The 22,799-nt window shown below is 43.9% G+C and overlaps 1 protein-coding gene across 2 annotated transcripts in view; it reads left to right on the forward strand.

The window, feature by feature from the left end:
* PFKM (phosphofructokinase, muscle) overlaps positions 1 to 22,799 on the forward strand; it is a 59,278-nt gene that overhangs the window by 18,031 nt on the left and 18,448 nt on the right. For both annotated transcript variants that reach the window (XM_060252195.1, XM_060252194.1), the window contains exons 3-10: positions 5,340 to 5,413; positions 9,370 to 9,447; positions 13,239 to 13,428; positions 15,054 to 15,219; positions 16,963 to 17,007; positions 17,926 to 18,034; positions 19,334 to 19,429; positions 21,027 to 21,119. In XM_060252195.1, the coding sequence (XP_060108178.1) occupies positions 5,340 to 5,413; positions 9,370 to 9,447; positions 13,239 to 13,428; positions 15,054 to 15,219; positions 16,963 to 17,007; positions 17,926 to 18,034; positions 19,334 to 19,429; positions 21,027 to 21,119 (851 nt within the window). The remainder of the gene's footprint in view (positions 1 to 5,339; positions 5,414 to 9,369; positions 9,448 to 13,238; positions 13,429 to 15,053; positions 15,220 to 16,962; positions 17,008 to 17,925; positions 18,035 to 19,333; positions 19,430 to 21,026; positions 21,120 to 22,799) is intronic.

Below are 22,799 nucleotides of genomic sequence, written 5' to 3' on the forward strand. Positions count from 1 at the left end.
AATAATTGCCGAAGAGTGAAAGTTCAGGTCTAAACACTCTTGAAGTTGTAAATTAGGCAGGTCTATAATTCTCTTCCTAAAAGCTTCATGTTTCACACCAGCTGCACATTTCACATCAGCTGCACCTTGTAAGATTCAGTCTTCAAAATAAGATAAAATAAGAGCTTGGCGGCTAGCCCAGGAATGCTGAGAACGCCAGCCAATTATCCAAATAAGCCAGCGGGAGTTATATTCTTTAGTTCTACAGCCCACAATGAAAAAGATTAAAAGAAGATAAAATCCTCAAACCAAAACATAAGTTAAAAGAATAAAACTAGTTAAAACCAAGTTAAAAAGACTTATCACGACGGAGCTGGAAAACAACGCGTCTGCCTCCCTCCGATGCCTGACCGGAAGCCCCACTATCTACACATACTTTCCCTGGCACCACTGGTCAGTCTGTTCAGCTGGGAATGCTGCTGCCATTGTCACCAGGAGTGTCACTGGTGCGCATCACCCACATGTCTTGTCTTAATAACTCTGGAAGTAAGGAGCATGGGTACAGACAGGCAGCAGGCAGGGTTACCACATCCTCCCTTGCCACCAGCAGGGGCTGTAGGAGTAGGGTTGTCAGATCCAGGTTGGAAACTCCTGGGGATTTGGGGATGGAGACTGGGGAGGTCAGGGACCTCATGTGGTATACAATGCCATACAGTCCACCCTACAAAGAGTGAGTCAGTTTGGTGTAGTGGTTATGTGTGCGGACTCTTATCTGGGAGAACCAGGTTTGATTCTCCACTCCTCCACTTGCAGCTGCTGGAAAGGCTTTGGGTCAACCATAGCTCTTGCAGTGCTGTCCTTGAAAGGGTGGCTTCTGTGAGAGCTCTCTCAGCCCCACCTACCTCACAGGGTGTCTATTGTGGGGGAGGAAGATAAAGGAGATTGTGAGCTGCTCTGGTACTCTGAGATTTAGAGTGGAGGGTGGGATATAAATCCAATATCATCTTCTTCAAAGCATTCCTTTTCTTCAAGTGAACCGATCTATATATTCTGGATATAAGCTGTAATTCTGGGGGATCCCCAGGTCCCACCTGGAGGCTGGCATCCTTAGTAGCAGAGGAAGTGTGGAAGTGGGTGAGCAGCAATAGGCCCCACCAGAAACCCAGGGTCCTGACATCTGCCCCACCTCAGTATCCTGATGCTGGCCCTTTGCCAATCTCCTTCCAGTAGTGGACTCTCTAGGCAACTTCTCTCTGGTTCAGCTCTACCTGCAGTAGATGGCACATTGGCTCTTTGTGTAAAGGAGAGGACCACAAATCTCTCATGCTTTGTTCCCTCTTTTTTGCCATAACAGAAAGAAGAGACCTTTAGCTCTCCCTTGAGTAGTCCCAGATATCATGAACATGTGAAACTGCTCATACAATAGTTTGTCCACATCAATCTGATTGGCGGTGGTTCCCCAGGGTCTTTTCATACCTCTTATTGTGTGTGCAAAGTACCATCAAGTTGCAGCCAACTTGTGGTGACCCCAGCATGTGGATTTCAAGGCAGGTGAGAAGCAAAAGTGGTTGACTATTGACTTCCTCTGCAGAGCCTCTCTTTCTGGCCTGGGAAAGATCACAGCCCTTCAGGGTCTGGTACATGAAAATATCTGAAGTATTCCTGAGAGATGTCTCTTGTGGAGCATCTCTCCAAGAAAGGAGCAATCTCTTCATTACCTCCTCAGGCTATTTATTATGCTGCTGAACAACTTCTTTAAGGAAGGACGTAATCCAGAAGAGATAGATGCACTATTGGAATTCATTGTATCTAGTCACCAGACTGAGAAACCCAGCTAGTGTTAAAAAGGAAAAGCGGGTTATCCCTTGAGCTGGATGATGGGCTGTGTTCCACTTTTTGCTGCTTGTGCGACTGTCCAGAATTGCAGCTGTGACTAGCTGCATCCATATATTATAGGATATTTTGTTATCCTTGTGGTGCAGCAGTCATTCATAACTAGATTGTGCTGTGTAGACAGAATGATCCTGTTACACAGTATCCAAGTTTGTAGACACAGATCATAGCTATAATTTGTAACTTAAATCTAGATTACTGTATTTTAATTCCTAGTTGGATTTCCCACTGCTGTTCACTCCCAATCCATATCAACCTCCCCACCTCCACTGTGTTTTTTTAGGCATTGCTTTAGATCCATATTGATTTTATGTCTTATGTCAGTGCCAAACTGGAATGGTTGGTGGTATCTCAGTTTCACTCTGGAGAAGTTAGCTTAGAACAATTTGGGAGCTGCTTGTACCATCCTGTATTGGGATGCTGGCATGCGTCTAAACTTCCAAAGACAACACGGGCATAGAACTTAAACTGTAGGTCTTTTGATCTGTCTGATGTGCTTTTCTGACTCGTCCATTGCATACCTTTTTGTTTTTGTAAAGAGAAGAACTTTATTTTCATGAACATTGGAACATATGAGCTTTTGGTGGTTGACATTTAACTCTGGCTCAAAGTTGAATTTATTACACTCCCAAGGTAGTGTTTTTTGCTCATGCACCATCGCCCCATATGCTGGATTGTATCTGTACCATCTTGTTCATTTTTAACAGTGGCCACATCCAATGGCACACAGCAGGGTTTGATAGGGTTTGTAACTATCAAAGGTAAAGGAAGCTGCAGCTGTTTAAATTCCCACCCACTTTTTTTCCTAATAAATGCCCTAAGGGGTGCAGATGCTGAACAGTTTCTCTGGCCTTCAGGCTTGGGTTTTTTTTTTAATTTTTAGTTTCTCAGACCTTCGTTTCCCTTTCAGATCAGGAATCCTGGCCCCATTCCTCAGGCCTGAATTAGACAGCCAAGATCTCAGAGGATTTCTTCTGGTTGTACACATCTGTGTCGTGTTTTTAGAGTGTGTTGTGCATGTGTGTTCTTAGGAACAGGGCCAACCCTGCCACTAGGCAAACTAGGCAATTGCCTAGCATGTTAGCCTTCTGGAGTGCCAAATTGGGCAACCCCCATGTGACTTGGTGACATTATCAGTGCAGACGGGTGCCAGAGGTTAGCCTTGCCTGGGGTGCCAGAGACAGTCTAGGGCAGGACCTGCATAGGAGAGGTTACAGCTCAGTGGTGGAGCATCTGCTTTGTATGCAGGTTTGTATGCAGGTTCAGTTCCCAGGATCTCCAGTTAAAAAGAATCAAGTAGTTAGTGATGTGAAAGACCTTTCCCCTAGACTTCAGAGAACCATTGCCAGTCGGATGAAAGGCCAGTGGGAGTACAGGGGAGTTTTGTGTGTTCATCCATTGAATTCAGCTCATGCCAGAATGATTAGCCCCCTGTTAGATGTCTTGTCTCCTCCTGAAACAATATCCTGTTTCATTTGTCCTACAAGATGCTCTCTGCTCTTTCTGCCTCTTGTCTCATTATCCTTACTTTATCATAGCCTCTCAGGGAATCCAGTTCTGAACCACATGACCAAACTCCTCTGCTGTACTGCTGATCTTGCACGTTTGCGTATTTGCTTTGGAGATGTGATCCCATCAATGAGCTCCAGCAATTTGCCCTTGGCCGTGTTCTGGAAGGCATCCAATCTCTCTTGTTTTGTGTCAGAAGCACCTGTGTATTAAATTGCACCAAACAACATGCAGCCTTCCAAAGGAGGGGTGTTTCTTTTCCTATTCAATGACTGTTCAGTGGTTTACTTAAAGTGCTTATCTTGTGGGACTTTTTGTTTTGCTAACTCTTTATCGCCCAATTTGAAACAACCTGGTTATTGGAAGATCCATGAGGAAGTCTGTGGTGACTGCTACAATTTATGTACCATTGTTTAGTTTGTATCTATTTCTCTGTGTTAAAAAAATATTCAAAAAAAGAGGCTGTTTTTTTTTAAGTGCCATTCCAGAGGATTGAGAATAGGTAGTTCCAAAGGGGAAAAATGTGCAGTTCAAAAATCAAGTAATGCAAAAGTTAACCAATATAAAGAGTGACCAATGATAATGGGTAAAGTGGTGTGAGTGGTCAGAATGCCAGACCTGGGTCAAAAATTCCCATTTCTACCCTCTGGCCAAAGAAACTCCCTGTGGACTCCACTGCTGCTTGCCATATCATGTTCGCCAGCATTTCTGGATGGGTGTAATCAGGGGTCGTTTTGTAGAAAAACAGATGGTGGAGCTCATCCAGGGATTGTTATGCAGCTGAACCGAATATTCAGTGGACAAGGTGAGGGGGAGGAGGTGGAACCCTCAGAAAGGTTCAGGGACTGCGCTCCTGTGAGCTCCTGCTGAATCTGAGGCCTGGATGTAATAATTGTAGAACATGGGAACGCTTTTCCTGAAGTCAGGAAGTTGTTAATATTAGGATATGGATGGTGATGCACACATAAGGAAGAATTCATAGGTACATTGTAGTCTGGCCTAGATAGCCCAGCCTAGCTGATCTCAGTAGATCTCAGAAGCTACGCAAGATTGGCTCCGGTTACTATTCGGATAGGAGACCACCATGGAAATCCAGGGTCATGATGCAGCAGGCAATGGCAAATGACCTCTGAACATCTGTTGTCTTAGCCACAAGACATAGACTCTGTCTGGGGCAAGTGATGCTCTGTATTCTTGGTGCTTGAGGGGGCAATAGTGGGAGGGCTTCTAGTGTCTTGGCCTCCTGATTGCACCTGGGTTTTTGTTTGGTTTTTTTGGCCACTCAGTGACAGTGTTGGACTTGATGGGCCACTGGCCTGATCCAATATGGCTTCTCTTATGTTCCTAACCCTAACCCCCCTAGCAAGTATTTGAATGGGAGACTTCTACAGAATACCAGAGCCGGGAGGCAGAGGCAGGCTATTATGCCACTTTTCTGAAGCCCCAGTAGGAGTTGCCAGAGGTCACCATGATATCCAGGCATGGGCATGCATTCACACACACACACACACACACATACAAATAGCCGCCACCCCCCCCCCCAAAAAAAGTCCTAAGTGGTTACCATGTTGGCTGTGATTTGATGGTTCTTTTCACCACCACATGTAATAGCAGCATGTGCCATGATACCCAATTATGATCTCTTACACCTCCATATTTTCCTCTAAAAAGCCTTGTGAAATGGAGAAGGATTACTACTTGGGGCACCACACAGATTATAAAAATGAGTACTATACATTTTTGACAAGCCAATTGTCTAGGCTGGTCTGAAATAGAATGCCATCATGTATAGCATAAGCAGTACCAGGTAAAGAACTGGGGTAGAGTGGCTCTTTTACTTACACATCTTATCCATGGCACCTTTCAGTTTAGGGATATATGTTAATCTAGGGTTTTCTGTGTGGGACAGCTTACTTACATTGCAATGGTAGTGACTTTTTTTCCTCTTTTCTTCACAGGCATGAATGCTGCTGTCCGGGCAGTGGTCCGTGTGGGGATATACACAGGTGCCAAAGTGTACTTTGTTCATGAGGTAAGTTGATATGATTGTTTCCTTCTCAGCCATAGCCTCTCTTTGCTCAGTTAGAAATAGCATTTATTTCCAGGCTATAATCCTACGTAAGGAGAAAAATAAAAGTATGCTAAAGGAAGGAACAAACTGTAGCCAGGTATAGTTGCTAGGCTGCAGCCTGGAGAATTGTACTGCTTCTTGTAAATTTTACAATGAGGTGGTCCACTCTTCTTTCTCCTTTTTTTGGTCCTGGTCCTGTTGTTGTTTTTTAGCTTTTTAAAAATCTTTATTTAAAATCTTTACAGATTTCAATTAAAAGCAATAGAAGATTACCATATAAATACAGGATCACAGCGTAGGATCAGCGGCTCAATTTAGTATTAAATACGGTTGAATAAAGTGTACCCACCCAATAAAGTGTAATCAATTTAGTATTAAATTTAGTATTAATTTAGTATTAGTGTAATCAATTTAGTATTAAATACTGTTGAATAAAGTGTACCCACCCAATAAAGTGTAATCACCCAAAGGGTGATTAACATGTGGAATTCACTGCCACAGGAGGTGGTGGCGGCCACAAGTATAGCCACCTTCAAGAGGGGTTTAGATAAAAATATGGAGCAGAGGTCCATCAGTGGCTATTAGCCACAGTGTATGTGTGTATATAACATTTTTTGCCACTGTGTGACACAGAGTGTTGGACTTGATGGGCCGTTGGCCTGATCCAACATGGCTTCTCTTATGTTCTTACCCACTACTTCACAGTATTTAATCTTTGTTCTATCAAAATAATGTACTGCAGTCCCTATATTAAGATAAGTGAACTGTTTTTATAGTTCCGTTCACAAAATTTCAGTTTGCATATTTAGTGCAGCATAATCCAATTTGAACAACAATAACAAAGTTCCAACTCGTGACAAGCAAACATACACAAAGTCCCAACGTTGTAACAAACTCAAAGAGCTCATAGGTTTCAACTCAGTTTCATAATCTTCCTCAGAAAATGATCAGATCCAAAGGTGTTTCCATAACAGTTCCTTCCATGGAGTGGTCTGGAGCCATTGTTTAGAAATCTCCAATTCTTACAAAAGATAAGTCAGTCCCTGAATTCTCTTCATATGGAACAAAAGCATTCCCACTCTCACACTGCTGGCAGATGTTACTCTGAATGTTATTATAAAAAGTGGTTTGCTTGTTTTAGAATAGGACTGGGATTGCTAGATCTGTTTTGGAAATACTTGGAGACTTTGGGGGTGGATCTGGGAGAAGGCGGGGTTTGGGGAGGGGAGGGGCCTCAGGATGGTACAATGTTCAAAGCATCCATTTTCTCCAGGGGAGCTAGCTGGAGATCAGTTGTAAAAGCAGGAGATCTCCAGGCCCCACCCGGAGGCTGGCAACCCTATTAGGACTGCAGTACATTATTTTGATAAAACAAGGATTAAGTACACTCTATTCAACGGTATTCAATACTAAGCTGAGCAGCCATTTCTCACACTGGTTTCTGTTTGTTGATCTTTTCCATTAGCTGCCAGGTTCAGTGCAAGATGTTGGCCATCTCATATGAAGCCCGCCATGGCCTTGGACCTTTCCCCCAATACTCTATCCCCAACACCTTGGGCCTTCTGCAGGTGCCACCCTGCAAAAGTGAAAGATCAATAACTGGCAATCCACGTGCCTGCTCTGTAGCTCCCCACCACCACCTTGTAGAATACCCTGCCTGAGGAGATCAGGAGGAAGGCTGCTGTGCTTTTGGCATTCTGCAGACTGTAAGAATTGTTCAGGATGGCATTTTTATAAAAGCTCAGTTATAATTAAATGGTTCAGGAGATGTTTCAAGGAATGGAGCTGAACTTTACTGCTGGCCATGGTATGTGTTATCTGTTGCTGTAGGCATTATCTTGTTCTCAGTGTATTGTATTTCGACTTGTGTGATTCCATTTGTGTGTGTAAAGCACCATCGAGTTGCAACTGACTTGTGGTGACCTCAGCAAGGGGCTTTCAAGGAAGGAAGAAGCAGAGGAGGTTTGCTGTTAGCCTTCCTCTGCAGAGTCTTCCTCGGCGGTCTCTCTTTCAAGGACTGTCCCTGCTTAGCTTCTAGCTGAGCTGTACCATGCTGCCTTCCCTCCCATGATTCCGTTTACTTCAGTGTTTAATACTTATGCTTTGATTCAGATTTCGGCAAATGTAGTCCTACTACACTGCTTATTCGGTGACTCATCCTACAGTTTGCAATGACTTACTTGGTCTGAGAAAGGTGGACTATTAAAAAGTAAAATAAAATAGAACGAAGTTTGAACCAGTGGCACATTTAAGACCACATTTTATTCAAGGTATTTTGTCTTAAAGGTGCCACTGAACTCAAACTTTGTTCTGCTGCTTCAGAGCCAGTTTGGTGTAGTGGTTAAGTGTGCGGACTCTTATCTGGGAGAACCGGGTTTGATTCCCCACTCCTCCACTTGCACTTGCTGGAATGGCCTTGAGTCAGCCATAGCTCTGGCAGAGGTTGTCCTTGAAAGGGCAGCTGCTGTGAGAGCCCTCTCAGCCCCACCCACCTCACAGGGTGTTTGTTGTGGGGGGAGAAGATATAGGAGATTGTAAGCAGCTCTGAGTCTCTGATTCAGAGAGAAGGGTGGGGTATAAATCTGCAGTTCTTCTTCTTCTTCTTCTTCAACATGGCTACACACCTGAATAAATAAAATTAAATAACGTGACCAGAGTTGGAAAGCTAATGTTTATCAGGGCATTTCTTGCCCTAGGTTTCATAGCCAAATTGAGAAGTTGAGTCTCAAGGAGCTTGTGCAAGTCAAGCAGGCATCAACCAATGGGAGAGCTCCATTGGGCCAATACCACCATGGTTTTATTATTATATAAAGGGTGTGTGTGTGTGTGTTTCTGCAGGAACAGTGTTAATCCTTGGGGGCATTGCCTCCAAATGCCCACTGTGGCTATGGGCCTGGTTCAGATTTTGGCAGTCCTGCCTCTATTACACTATTTATTAGATGACTCATCCTCAGGGGTCTTTTGGGGTGGTGGTGGTGGAATGTGGCAGAATGGAGTTCTGGAACCATTTAATGGAAACAAAATTCTCAAAAAAAGTTTTAAAAGTTTGTGAGGGGCACCCATGTGTTCCTTCTTCATTTCCCTGTTGAGAGTTTTGGTGCATCTTTTTCCAGAAAAAAAGCCCTGCTCATCTCACAGATTGCATTTAAATACTTGGTATAATCTGCTTTGAGGCTCTGTGAAAAAGGTGGGCTATGAATAACATAAGTAAATACAAACACATGACCAGAATTGGAAGGCCAATGTTTGTTGGGGCAACGTATAGATTTTGCCCTTGGTTTCATAGCTGAGTGGGGAAGCAGAGTCCCAGGGAGCTTGTGTAGGTCAATCAGTATGCCCAAAGTAGACAGACCACGTGGGAAGCTGGGAGGGTGCCAGTCCCACAGCGGTCTCTTGATGAAGGACCCAACAAACTGGCGGGATCTGCACAAGTGGCACAGGAATGGTAGCACTAGGCCAACAATGGTAGTCCCTAAACCCCCATGTGTGGAATGACTGCTCTGTGAAGTATTGCTGGTATTGTCACTCCAGCAATTAAAATAGTTGTGCCTGGAGGAACTTGGGGACTCCAAGCCAAATGGAGCGCTTAGCATTGTTCCACACTTGGGCAATATTTTGTATTGACTATTGCCTCACCTTGGCATTTACAACTGCTGCATACCTTGAGAAGCGGAGAGCTTCAGGGCTTTTTTTGTGGGAAAAGGCCCAGCAGTAACTCATTTGCATATTAGGCCCCACCCCCTGACATCACCATTGTTTCACACAGGGCTTTTTTGTGGGAAAAGGCCAGCAGGAACTCATTTGCATATTAGGCCACACCCACTGACACCAAGACAGTCGGAACTGGGTTCCTGTGTGTTCTTTCTAAAAAAGCCCCTGCAGCATTAATGCTTCTCTTTCTGTGTGTTCTCTTTCAGGGTTACCAAGGGCTGGTGGACGGTGGGGACAACATCAGGGACGCCACATGGGAGAGTGTGTCCATGATGCTGCAGCTGGTGAGTCCCCTCAAACTTCTTCATGTTGCTGATTGCTTGAGAGGTGTCCATCTTCGTAAATACCATTGGCTGAGATTTGTTCGGAAGGGCCTGTGAAGGTCCAGTGAGCATGTGAGAGTTTGTGTTTGCATACATTGCATTTTGTAGTAGGGGGAGAGTTGGAGGAGGGACCCATTGCTTCTTAAGACGGTTCCTTTGCTGGTGTTCATGCAGTTGCTGTGCATTCACTAAGACTGAGGTTCTCAGCAGTGTTCCCTCTAAGCTGAGTTAGTGTGAGCTAGCTCACAGGTTTTTTTTAGCCTCCGGCTCAGACATTTTTGTCTTAGCTCAGGATATATGGCCCCAGAGCAAACTAATTTATGCAATAGCTCACAACTTTAATGCCAGTCGCTCACATAGTAGAATTTTTGCCCCCAAGACTCCACAACTTAGAGGGAGTATAGGTTCTCAGCCTTTTGTATCTTGTGTGTGCATTAAAGGCCATCAATATGCTTCTGATTTAAAGTAATCCTATGAATTAATGACCTCCAGAATATCCTATTATTAACATCATTGCTTGGGTCTTGCAGTTGTGGGCTGTGACTGCCTTGATTAAGTCAATCCATCTCTTGTTGGGTCTTCCGCTTTTCCTGCTGTCTTCAACTTTCTCTAGCATTAATGTCTTTTCCAGTGACTCTGGTCTTCTCATCATGTGACCAAAGTACAATAGCCCCAGTATAGGCATTTTAGCTTCGAGTCAGAGTTCGGGCTTGATTTGCTCTAGAACCCACCGATTTGTCTTTTTGACAATCCACAGCAGGGTCTTTGAGGTTACTGGTCAGAAGCGGTTGAACATTGCCTTGTGTGCAGTACTAACCTGGGTGAGCTGTAGTGACAACAGCTGTTGTCTGTAGAAGATCCTCTGCCACTGTCACTTTCCTCTACTGCTGCTGCCCAGTAGCTACATTCAAGGATTCCTCCACCCCACCCCCCATCACTATTGGAACTGTTCATTCTCTTCTGCTGATGCGGCTGTTGATTTCTGAAGGGGGTATCTTACATCCCGCCAATCACACTGTCAAAGAACGCATGTCCTAACATGATAGATCAGGGGTGTCAAACTCATTTGCTATGAGGGATGGATCGGACATAAATGAGACCTTGTTGGGTCAGGCCATGTGTATCATAAAATGTAATGCCAGGTAGGAGAGATACAAACTTTATAAAGGAGACAGAGAAACACAATTGAAGATTTTGTATCTCTCCCATGTGATTGAGGGAACTGGGCAAAGGAAGCTCTGACTTTTTCCCTCCCTCCCCAGGTGATGAGGAGGGGGCAGAGCCTCAGCCAATAGAAGGAAAAGAGGCTTGGCTCAGTAGCTCTGCTGTGCAATTGAGAGAGCCTGGCAAAGCAAGCTCTTCCTCCTCCCGTTCCTCCTGAAGGGAAGAGCCTCAGCCAATGGAGAAAATAGAGGCTCTGTAGCTCCTGTGCAACTGAGAAAGCGTGGCAAAGCAAGCTGTGACACAGAAGGAAGCAAGAGAGAGGGAGAAGAAAGCAGACTTACTTGCGGACCTGATAGGAACCATCCAGGGGCTTCATCTGGCTCCCTAGGCCGCACGTTTGACACCCCTGTGACAGATACAAAAAGCCCACTTTTTCTGAAACAGTCATATGTTTACAGACATTCTGTTATTATGCTATCATTTGCACTAAGTTTTAAGAACATAAAACAAAATTGCAGAAACATAATGATTCATCTTTGGCAGGCAAGGCGGGCAGGGAGCGGCACATCAAAGACACCTGCTGGTGGGCAGGGGGAACGGGATTAGGAGAAACACCCAGTGTCCAAGGTTATTACTAGCAGGCCAAAAAGTCATAGATAAGTAATCTGTGGCAAATAGGGTTGGCAGGAGATGGCCCATCATACTTGTAGGTAGACACATGGAGGCTGAGGGAGAACAAATCCTTAGTAGTTGTTATGAAAACCTTGCATCCCACTGGTGGTATGTCTGCCCTTGACTGAGAACCACTGCACCAAGGAACAAGGCATTCACTTAACGGCAAAAAGAGAGGTTAAACATGTCTTTTTGCTTGCTGTATGCTTGTTTGCAGCTTGACTAATGAAGAATGGCCTGAACTAGCAAGCCGAGAGCCATCTTGGGGCTGCAGTCAGGGATGTACTATGTTTTATATACCATGGTTTGACTCAACTTGTTAGTTGTGAGTGACTTCTAAGTGCAAATGTTCCTACAACTCAAGGGCTGGTACCAAACTAGGATTTTCCAACTAGAGTTGGTAGTGAATTTGTCAGCATCACTGGATATCAATTTTTCATTGTGTTGTCTAATATGGCATCCATGCATCTCTGGATATTGCCCTGTGGTTGTACCATAGCAGTCATTTGAAACTGGATCAGCGCCCACGTTGAGAATCAAACTGAGGGGAAAACATTGTGAAACTTGGAAATTAGAGCACTCATCCATCCAAAGTGTTCTTCATTGCCCTCTGAGAGAAGTCCTTTCTGCTCCTGTAGTCTGAGAAAGGTCATTTGCTGTGTGAGGGAAGGGGTTCCTGTCATGAGGAACCATTATTGTAACATCTTGACCTTTTCATCGCTTGAGGTTACTGGCAAGGTTGGCCATCTTCAGTGTAATGATACTTCTGCTGCTGGGGTTACAATGAATGTCTGAGGCTCGAAATAACTTGACATTGGAGCCGAGCTTTGACTGCAGCCATACTCCATAATGGGAAGGTTGTTTGTGTTATACAAACAGAGGATTGTGGTACATTCAGGCTTCCTCCTAGGTAGTTAGGTCTTATCGTTGTGACTGGAGAAAGGATCACCTGTAACAAAAATGTATGTTTCCCAAAAGGCAAGTTTTATCGTTTACTCAGTGATGCTAAGTTCCTCAGAATCTCAATGTTCTGTTTATCCATAGTGGCAGCCTGCTGAAGGTTCAAACCAACTGACTGGTGGTGATTAGTCTTTTCTGCTTTTAACCACAGGCTGGAAATCATTTACATGTTCTGAAAAAGAACTCTTACCCCCTTGCTTGCTTTCAGACAACAGGCAATGTCATAAGCTACTACCCTGTTTCTCTCCTTAGTTACAGGGTTGCCAGCCTGTACCTGGAGATTTCCCAGAATTTGAACTGATCGCCAGGCGATAGGCATCAGTTTCCGTGGAGAAAATGGCTGCTTTGGAGGTGTATTATGGTATTATGCTCCACTGAGGTCCTGGCCATCCCCAAACCCCTTTCTTCCCAGACTTCACCCCCAAAATCTCCAGGTATTTCCCAACGCAGAATTGGCAACCCTAGCTATTACTGTGTTAGGTGAAATGCAGGAGGGGATGTCTTTTGTCTTTCTGCTATAAAGATTTTCAACCTCAGTTGCATTACACAGTGCCCTTGTGTATGGCTAACCATACAGTCTTGTTCTACCTGACTTTTTAAAAGTTGTTTAGATCTGTTATTTGTTTGGTTTTATAAGTTCACTGTGGCCTTGAACTGGGCATAAAGTATATTGGTCTGAGAATAGATATTAGAAAGCAGATATATAAATGTATTTTTTTTAATGCTTATAATTTCAAGGCAATGTATGTACTGGGCGTTAAAGAGACAGAAGTGAAAAGCATGGTCATGTTAACAGAAATTTTATACAGCTTTTCTCCTATAACTAGAGTGAGGGTCGGTCTTGGTCTCTCTCTCTCTCTCTCTTTCTTTTGCTGTTTGCCAACTCCTGCCCTAATGTTATCTTCCGACTCCAAACTTGTACTTTTAACCTGGTTATTTTTTTTCATCCCTACCAGGGTGGCACAGTGATTGGAAGTGCCAGATGCCAAGATTTTCGCACGCATGAAGGACGCCTAAAGGCTGCTCGCAACCTGGTAAAGAGAGGAATAACAAATCTGTGTGTGATCGGGGGCGACGGGAGCTTGACTGGAGCAGACACCTTCCGTGCAGAGTGGAGCACCTTGCTGCAGGAGTTGGTTAAAGCAGGTATTTCAGTTGGGTGGGGATGCAAGCACCGTGAATGCAAAAAGGACTGTATACTGCAGTCTGACAGTAGTTAGATTCGTTTGCTTGCTTTCTTAGCCCACCTTTCTCACTGTGACTCAAGGAAGAGTAAACAGTATTAATGCAGTCTAATGGCGTGAGATGCCTAATAAGCAATGCATCAGGATTGGGATTAGAAAAATCAGAAACAATGCAAAAAAATCATTCAGAGAGATGTTAAACAATGCAGAAAATGGAATCGTAGAAGTAGAAAATAGTGCACTTGAAAGCAAGAGGAGGCATACTTTGAACATATAATATACCGTATGTCATAAACAGCAGAGACTACAGTCCTGTTTCTTTTATAAAAGTGCCTCACTGAGCTGTTCTGTTCTACTGTAGCCCTATTCACTTTATAAAAATGCCATCTTGAACATGCATGCTTTTCCTAGGTTCCAACAGTAATTGTGAGTTTCTCCTGTCTGTATCACTATAGGAGTAGAAGCCACTCACTATCTTTTTCTGTTTGAGTCCTTAAGGCACAGCGAGGCTCCGATTCCCATTCCAAAGACTGGGGTATAGGGGATATACAGAAATGAGTAGCTGAGGGAGGGCAGTGGCTTAAACCCGTGTTTTCATGGTTCAGACCTCAATCTGCTCCAGTCCACAATTTGATCAAGGCTCCTAGGAGCACTTATTGCTCTTATAAGACACAGAATTGTGCAGTGTTGCATTTTAAAAAATTGTGTCTCAGCCTGATGAAGGAAAATATTGGAGCGTATCCAGCCACAGTTCAGGCATTTCAGTCTTCAGAAAAGGAGTTTACACTGACCCCCATCTCCACTTCAGACCCCACTCCTTTGCTTGTTGGGTTTAAATACTGTCATTCTAATGCTAACCCATAGAAGAGAATGACAGTATTGAGATTCCTCCCCCCCCCTTTTGGGCAGTTTCAGAGGACTCATAATATTAATCTTAACTCTACTCATAATATTAACTCTACTCTACTCCGCTTTACTCTGCTCTGGCAAGACCTCACCTGGAGTAGTGTTCTGTTTTGGGCACCACATTTTAAGAAGGATATAGACAAGCTGGAACGGGTCCATAGGAGGGCGACAAAGATGGTGAGGGGTCTGGAGACCAAGTCCTATGAAGAAAGGTTGAAGGACCTGGGCCTGTTTAGCCTGGAGAGAAGGCGGCTGAGAGGTGATATGATCACCATCTTCAAGTACTTGAAGGGCTGTCATATAGAGGATGGTGTGGAATTGTTTTCTGTGGCCCCAGAAAGTAGGACCAGAACCAATGGGTTGAAATTAAATCAAAAGAGTTTCCAGCTCAACATTAGGAAGAACTTCCTGACCGTTAGAGCGATTCCTCAGTGGAACAGGCTTCCTGGGGAGATGGTGGGCCCTCCTTCCTTGGAGGTTTTTAAGCAAAGGCTAGATGGCCATCTGACAGCAATTAAGATCCTGTGAATTTAGGGGGAGGTATTTGTGAGTTTCCTGCATTGTGCAGGGGGTTGGACTATATGACCCTGGAGGTACCTTCAAACTCTATGATTCTATGATCTAATATGCTTACCATTTGCTGACATTCCATTGACACTTCTCTGGGCAATACCTTTCCAGGTGCCATCATGGCAGAGGAGGCCAAAAAGTCTAGCTATCTGAACATTGTTGGCATGGTTGGCTCTATTGATAATGACTTCTGTGGGACTGACATGACCATTGGCACCGACTCTGCTCTCCACAGGATAATGGAGATAGTGGATGCTATTGCTACCACTGCCCAAAGGTAAGGTTTGTGGTTGTTATGCTGAACTGGGTGGTATATTCTGTGACAGCAGTTTGAAAACACAGGGCATTGACACTGAGAATTCAGCTTTTTGAGAGCATTCATTATTTATAAAATAAGTGAGTTTCTGGTGGCTAGATCTGACAGTAGGTGACCAACAGCAAAAGAAATCTTTGCCCTTCCTCATGATAAGAACATAAGAGAAGCCATGTTGGATCAGGCCAATGGCCCAGCCAGTCCAACACTTGTGACATAATGGTCCAAATTAAGCAAATATGTGCAAAGCAACTTAATTTGCATTAATGTATATAAATTGCAGAATTTGGTGTTGTTTTTAATCAGAATTTGGCTGTTGTTTTTAATCTCAGAGTTTACTGAACACCAGACCTAGAGTTGCCAGATCTGTGTTGGAAAATTCCTGAACACTGGGGGTGAATTTGGGAGAGGGTGGGGTTTGGGGAGGGGATGGGAGGGGCCTTGACTTGATACAATGCCATAGAGCAGGGGTCCCCAACCTCCGGGCCATGGACCAGTACCAATCTGTGGCCTGTTAGCAACCGGACCTTGAGTTGTATAATTATTTCATTATATATTGCAATGTAGTCATAAGAAGACGACAACAACATTGGATTTATATCCTGTCCTCCACTTCGAATTTCTGAGTCTTAGAGCAGCTCACAATCTCCTTTACCTTCCTTCCCCACAACAGACACCCTGTGAGGTGGGTGGGGCTGAGAGAGCTCTGCCCAGAAGCTGCCCTTTCAAGGACAACTCCTATGAGAGCTATGGCTGATCCAAGGCCATTCCAGCAGCTGCAAGAGGAGGAGTAGGGAATCAACCCCAGTTCTCCCAGATAAGAATCTTCACACTTAACCACCACACCAAACTAATAGAAATAAAGTGCACAATTGTATCATCCCAAAACCACCACCCCCCAGCCGGTCTGTGGAAAAATTATCTTCCACAAAACTTGTCCCTGGTGCCAAAAAGGTTGGGGACCAGTGCCATAGAGTCCATCCTTCAAAGAAGCCATTTTCTCCAGGGGAACTGATCGCTGCCAGCTGGAGCTCAGTTGTAAAAGCGGGAGATCTCCAGGCCCTACCTGGAGGCTGCCAACGCTAATTTGGCACTGTAGTAGACATAACTTGTTTCTTCCCATACATTTGAGCCTCTCCATTCATAGATTGCTGTTCCATGCACAACTAAAATCTATATAATTAGTTTGGACAAATATAAGGATAAAAGATTTGTGTCTTTCTCAAGAACTAATGATGTGAAATCTGCACGTAATATTGCCCTGAAAGTTGTTTAGGTGGGTTTTATTAAATAAGTGAACATGCTCACAAACAGGGAACATGCAAAAAGTATCAGTGTATGCAACCCTAAATGTAATCACAGGGATTGTTCCCTGGTCCAGTAATCTAGTTCTAGTATAACCTCACACAGAAGGGAGGTTGTTATATTTGATCTTTTAGAATGAAGGACATCCCAATCCACTTGTCAAACACAACAAAGCACACAATGGACATGCTGTTAAAGTTAGTACCTGTTTTTCAAGGTGTGAATATCCTCATCATTAAGAAACCTGAAAACTTGATGCGCTCAAAGCCGAGGTATGAGGGCGTGAGATGTGGACTTTTTGACTCCCTTGTGAGATTTTCTTCCACACAGATCAGCTGGTGCAAATCCAGCCTTCGCTTTTTGCATCTTTCCTTAATTTGGCTTTCTTTTTCCCTCTGGCAGTCACCAGAGGACATTTGTTCTGGAGGTGATGGGTCGTCACTGTGGGTAAGAAAGCATTTTGCTTTGCGATATACTATTTATTTATATTGCTCATGTGGCAAAAGGCTTATTTGTTGTCTTGTTTCTGCAAGCATTCTGTTAGCAGGTGCCAAAATATGACTCACTCTCTGTTTGTATTTATTTCCTATCTAAGCTTGCCAGGGTTGGGAAATACCTGAAGATTTTAGAAGTAGAGCCTGAGTTGGGCAGAGTTTGGGGACCCCAACAAGGTATAATGCCATAGATTCCACCCTCCAAAGCATCCATTTTCTCCAGAGGAACTGATCTCTGTAGTCTGGAGATGAGCTGTAATTCCGGGGGATCCCCAGGTCCCACCTGGAGACTAGCATCCTTATATGGGACACCTAGGTTTTTTTGGGCACACTGGCATCACAAAACAGGGGCTCGACGTAGTTTGTGGACATTAAAGTGAGAGGGATGAAGCAGCAATACAATCATCAGTTTCTGTGTCAATTCCCATTGGGAATGGGCCTCTATTACATCATCATCAATAGTGTAATCTGAAACAGAGATACATGCCTTGTGCTTAGAAGGGTATAACTCTACTAAGGTTTCCTCTGGAGATCATGTTTCTTAATATTTAGTTGGATATATCTTACTCTTTAGGGGCTGGGTCTTCAAGTCTCTCTATATGGATGTTTTTATCCCATCTTAAGAAGTGCAGGGTGGGATATGTGGCTCTCCCACATTTTAATCTCTTCAGAAGTTAGGTTAGGCTGTGAGGTAGGTTAGGCTGAGAGAGTGTGGTTGCTCCAGGCTCACCAAGTGAACCTTGTGACTGAGGGCAGATTTAAACCTGGCTTTTTTCTGGTCCAGAGCTATAACCACTACACCACTTCTACCTGTTCTCTTTTGGGCCAGATCGACCATGGTTCATCCTTCATCTTTTCTCTCCCACTCTAGTTACCTGGCACTTGTTACAGCCTTGGCAAGCGGTGCAGACTGGGTTTTCATACCAGAATCTCCACCTGAAGATGATTGGGAAGAACATTTGTGCAGGAGACTAACTGAGGTAATTGGAATACAGAGTCCCACATTTTTTTTTACAAAGATATCTGGAACTGGCTGCCAGCTTAATTTATTTGTATAGGCTATATTTCACTCCCATGAGGATCCAAACTGGCTTATATTGTTCTCCTCTCCATCAATTTATCCTCACAGCAACCCTTCGAGGTGGTTTAATCAGAGAGTGACTGGCCCCAGGTCATCAGTGGCAGCATGGGGATTTGAACCTGGCACTCCCAAATCCTAGTCCGATACCCTAACCACTACACCACACTGGCACCAAATACAGGATTGTAGCCTAAAATTGAATGTCCATCAGTGCACATCTCTTTCTAGTCCTTACTATTTTGGTTTTTAAAATACTGGTTTGCTGTTACTCCTAAAATGTTACTCGCTAACATGTCCCTGGAATTTGGCAGAGTTTTGTACTATTTGTATTATACAGATGTGCATATGATGGTTAGTGTTGAACTATAATCAGGGAAGAACCAGGCAAGCCCTACTCAGTCACCCAGTGGGTTTCATAGGTTTGGGCTAGTCACACTCTCTTAGTCTTCCTTGCCTTGCTGAGATGTTGGTGAGGATAAAATGGAGGGGGAGAGAGCAACATGCTGTGCCCTCAGCTTCATGGAGGACTGGTGGAATATCAATATAATTTTTAAAAAATACATTATTGGTAGGTTTTGTGTAGTAATTCTCAGTGGCTGGGGAGCCACCTATGGTTCTTTTGAGCACTGTTCCACTGCCATTCCAAGGAAGAGGGTTAAAAAAAAAACTAGCAGCGTTGGTGGTATGATGACATCACTTCCTTGTAAAACCCAGAAGTGACAGTGGGTCACTAGGAATTGCCTGAAAACTCCGTGGTTTTACTATAGAGTTTCCAGTGATTTCTAGAGCTACCCTTGTCACTTCTATGTTGTCCCTGGAAGTGATGTCGTCATACTAGAGACAACACCTGTCCACATACCTCAGTTCCTAACTCTCCGACTGGTTGCCAGGCAATGAGAGGCCAATGAACTGGGTCTGGGAGACAATAAAGATTTTTTTTGTTTGTTTTATCTGGCATACCTGCAAGAATGGTTATTGACCTTCATTCAAGTGTTGTTTGTTTATGTGTTTTTAATTGAATTTTATATTTAAAAAGTTATTTTAATTGTTTTTATGTTGGCCATCTCATGGACCCTGATTTGGGTGGAAAGGCAGCATAAAAATGTTTTGAATAAATAAACCTAGTCACCATCCTTCCAATCAGTTCCCTACATAAGAGGTTAATTTTTCCTTTCCTTACTCCTTCCCTTCCTTGTAGACCAGAACTCGCGGCTCAAGGCTGAATATCATTATTGTGGCTGAAGGAGCGATTGACAAGCACGGCAAGCCCATCACTTCAGAAGACATCAAAAATGTAGGTGGTCACCCTGGTTCTGCCCAGAGCATTTTTATCGATGCCTTTTGCCTAACCTTGAGATCGCATCATGCCCTGTTGGTGGCCCTTCAGAGGAATTGGCTGGACACTGTGTGAGACAGGATGCTGGACTAGATGGACCACTGGCTTGATCCAGCAGGGCTCTTCTTTTGTTCTTATGAGAAAAGGATGGGGGGGGGGAGAGACTTTTGGATGTAGAGTTGTTCTTCCTCCCTTCCTCTCTGCTAGTGGACCTTCCATCCAAGTCTTGACTACAACCTAAGGCCCAAGCCCTTTGATTTGTGCACTAAGAAGAAGATATTGGATTTATATCCCGCCCTCCGCTCCGAAAAGTCTCAGAGCAGCTCACAATCTCCTTTACCTTCCTCCCCCACAACGGACACGCTGTGAGGTGGGTGGGGCTGGAGAGGGCTCTCACAGCAGCTGTCATTTCAAGGACAAACTTCTGCCAGAGTTATGGCTGACACAAGGCCATGCCAGCAGGTGCAAGTGGGGGAGTGGGGAATCAAACCTGGTTCTCCCAGATAAGAGTCCGCACACTTAACCACTACACCAAACTGGCACTAGGGCTCCTGCCTCTGGGATTGCTCAGTTTTTTAGTAGCTGCAGCCAAAGAGAAGCAAACGCGGCCAGATTTTATCCAGTGGCTCCAGCCAGTGAACACACTCTTCCTTGTTTCCGTTCTAACATTACTGGAATGGGCAAACATTCTTTTCCCTGTTCTTTCTGCATTCCAATTCCTATTTATTACAGTCAGTTGACCAGCAATAACAATATACAAAATCTCATAGTCACATACATAAAAGCATTCTTATATTCAAATTCCACCAATGTTAAACCTTAAAAATGGTATTATTAACCATATCTACGTTGTTAAAAACTTCTGCTTATTTATGGCTAAAAAACAATATTTTGCTACTTTCTGTGTTACAGGCCTCTTAGTATCTTCCAATAAGTATTTCAGTAGCACGCCATCTGCAAATTTCAGATAATTATCCAGAGGTTTAAATTTAGAGAGTAATGGAAATAATAACTGATGTCTTTCTCTGGAATAGAGCTCACAATGTAAAAGAATGTGAGTGACAGTTTCAGTTTCCTTTTCTGAGCATATACAACATTTTTGGTGGATAGGCCAGTGAAGAAACCTTCCTTGCAGTACATTAGAAGGGAGGCCATCAAAACGCACCCTGGAAATGGCCCATCTATACTTTTAATACGTAATGTTAGATAAATATGGGGTTGCAGCAAATCAAGACTAAGATTTTAACTTGCTATACATGCTGAGTAAGATTTAGTTTTACATAAACCTATTTCCAAAAGATTAGCCAGGCATAATCCAATTGATCTCAGTTTGTCCATTATTCTAATAGACCAATCAGGATAAAGGGGTAGATGCTAAAAACAAAGGGATCAGTCCTATAGGCTTCAGATGGGTTCTGCATTCCCATCCCCCTCCTTGTTGTTTCCTGAAGGGCAAATTTGTGATTGTAAGCTCTTCAAGGCAGGGATCTTTCTGTCTGCACATTAATGGAGCTTGGTCAACAAAGCCACTTCTGTGTCTTTTTTCCTTCTCCAGCTGGTCGTGAAACGCCTGGGCTATGACACAAGAGTCACCATCCTGGGTCACGTGCAGCGTGGCGGGACCCCCTCTGCCTTTGATCGCATCTTGGTAAAAATAAAAAAACTTTGTTTCTGTTCCTACTGCTTTTATTGCTGCTTTGCCAGTGAAGTGTCTATAGCCATGATAGATATGGGAGGGATCTGGGGGAGCAGGAATCAGAGGAGTGCAAACTTACATAGTGCTGGTCACAAGCTCCCCTAGCCAGAGAGCTTGTTTTAAGGGGCATGACTGTTTTGGCTAAACAAACAAACAAAGGCTGAAGTGTGAATCCACACACTCCAAGGTATCACTGCCACTAGGTAAAAGGTAAAGGTAGTCTCCTGTGCAAGCACCAGTTGTTTCTGACTCTGGGATAACGTTGCATCATGATGTTTTCATGGCAGACTTTTTACGGGGTGGTTTGCCATTGCCTTCCCCAGTCATCTACACTTTCCCTCCAGCAAGCTGGGGACTCATTTTACCGACCTCGGAAGGATGGAAGGCTGTGTCAACCTTGAGTCGGTTACCTGAACCCAGCTTCTGCCAGGATTGAACACAGGTCGTGGGCAGAGAGCTTGGACTGCAGTACTGCAGCTTTATCACTCTACACCATGGGGCTGTATCACTGCCACTAGCCTCTGTAATTACCCAGCCAGCTGGGGACCAAGCCTCTAGCTCTCTCAGGCCTAAACAAGAAATCAACCCTGCAAGGTTGTGCACTTACAGGGGTGAGATCCACAAGCAAGTTACTTTGGTAGTGTAGCCAACGTTGGGCCGGATTCAGATGGAAGCCCCAGAATTCAAGAATACACCAAAAATATATACCATTAAAGAGTTTTATTAAAAGAACATGGAGGAAATAACTTAAAAGGGCAGTGGACAGTTGAAGACCAAGTAATAATTTGAATAACTAACAGTTCCTTTTTACAATTAATGTTTCTCTAATCCAGATGTTATTTTAATAAGACTGAGCCAAAGATTGTTCCAAAGTCCAAATCAACAAGTCCCTGGCCGTGCTGGCCCACCCCAAGTCAAAAGTGTCCCAAACCTAGATCCAGATGGGTAGTCGTGTTAGTCTGAAGCAATGAGACAAAGTTAGAGTCCAATAGCACCTTTGAAACCAACAAAATTTTGTTCAGGATGTGAGCTTTTGAGTTTGACAAATTGTGCATGCACACGAACGCTCACATCCTGAATAAAAACTTTGTTGGTCTCGAAGGTGCCATTGGACTCTTAACTGTGTGCCAAAGCTTAGTTGTATTCCAAGCAAAGGGCAAAACTGGAATGAAGAATCTTTTCTTTATGCCTTGTAGCCTGTGGTGGCATGACTTAATGAGCTGATCAAATGTTGGCTGAATGATATAACCCAACTAGCCGTTACTTTTACTGACCAGATGATGTAACCAAGCAGCTAGGATTGCCTATTAGTTTCTAATATTCTGAAGCTGTATTAGATCCAATTAATAAGCACCCACAAATCTTTGTGCTAATGACTTGGAATGTGGAGGTCCACTTAAGTGGCCTTGAAACTGTTAGGGCAGATGATATATTCAGCACCTGTGAATCCCTGGATGTTTCTTATCTCTCCCTCTGAGCTAGTCTGCTTGATCTTGGCTCTCAGGGAACAGAAATCTTCCATGTTCTGTAGGCCTTAGCCTGAACTACTGTTTCAGTTTTGAACGAGAGACTATGAAAGAGGCCTAGTCTCAAAACAGCAGTGTCATTCCACCAGTAATAGTAGGCCGTTAT

This window comes from Heteronotia binoei, chromosome 13 (genome assembly GCF_032191835.1).
Source record: "Heteronotia binoei isolate CCM8104 ecotype False Entrance Well chromosome 13, APGP_CSIRO_Hbin_v1, whole genome shotgun sequence".
NCBI classification, from domain to species: domain Eukaryota; kingdom Metazoa; phylum Chordata; class Lepidosauria; order Squamata; family Gekkonidae; genus Heteronotia; species Heteronotia binoei.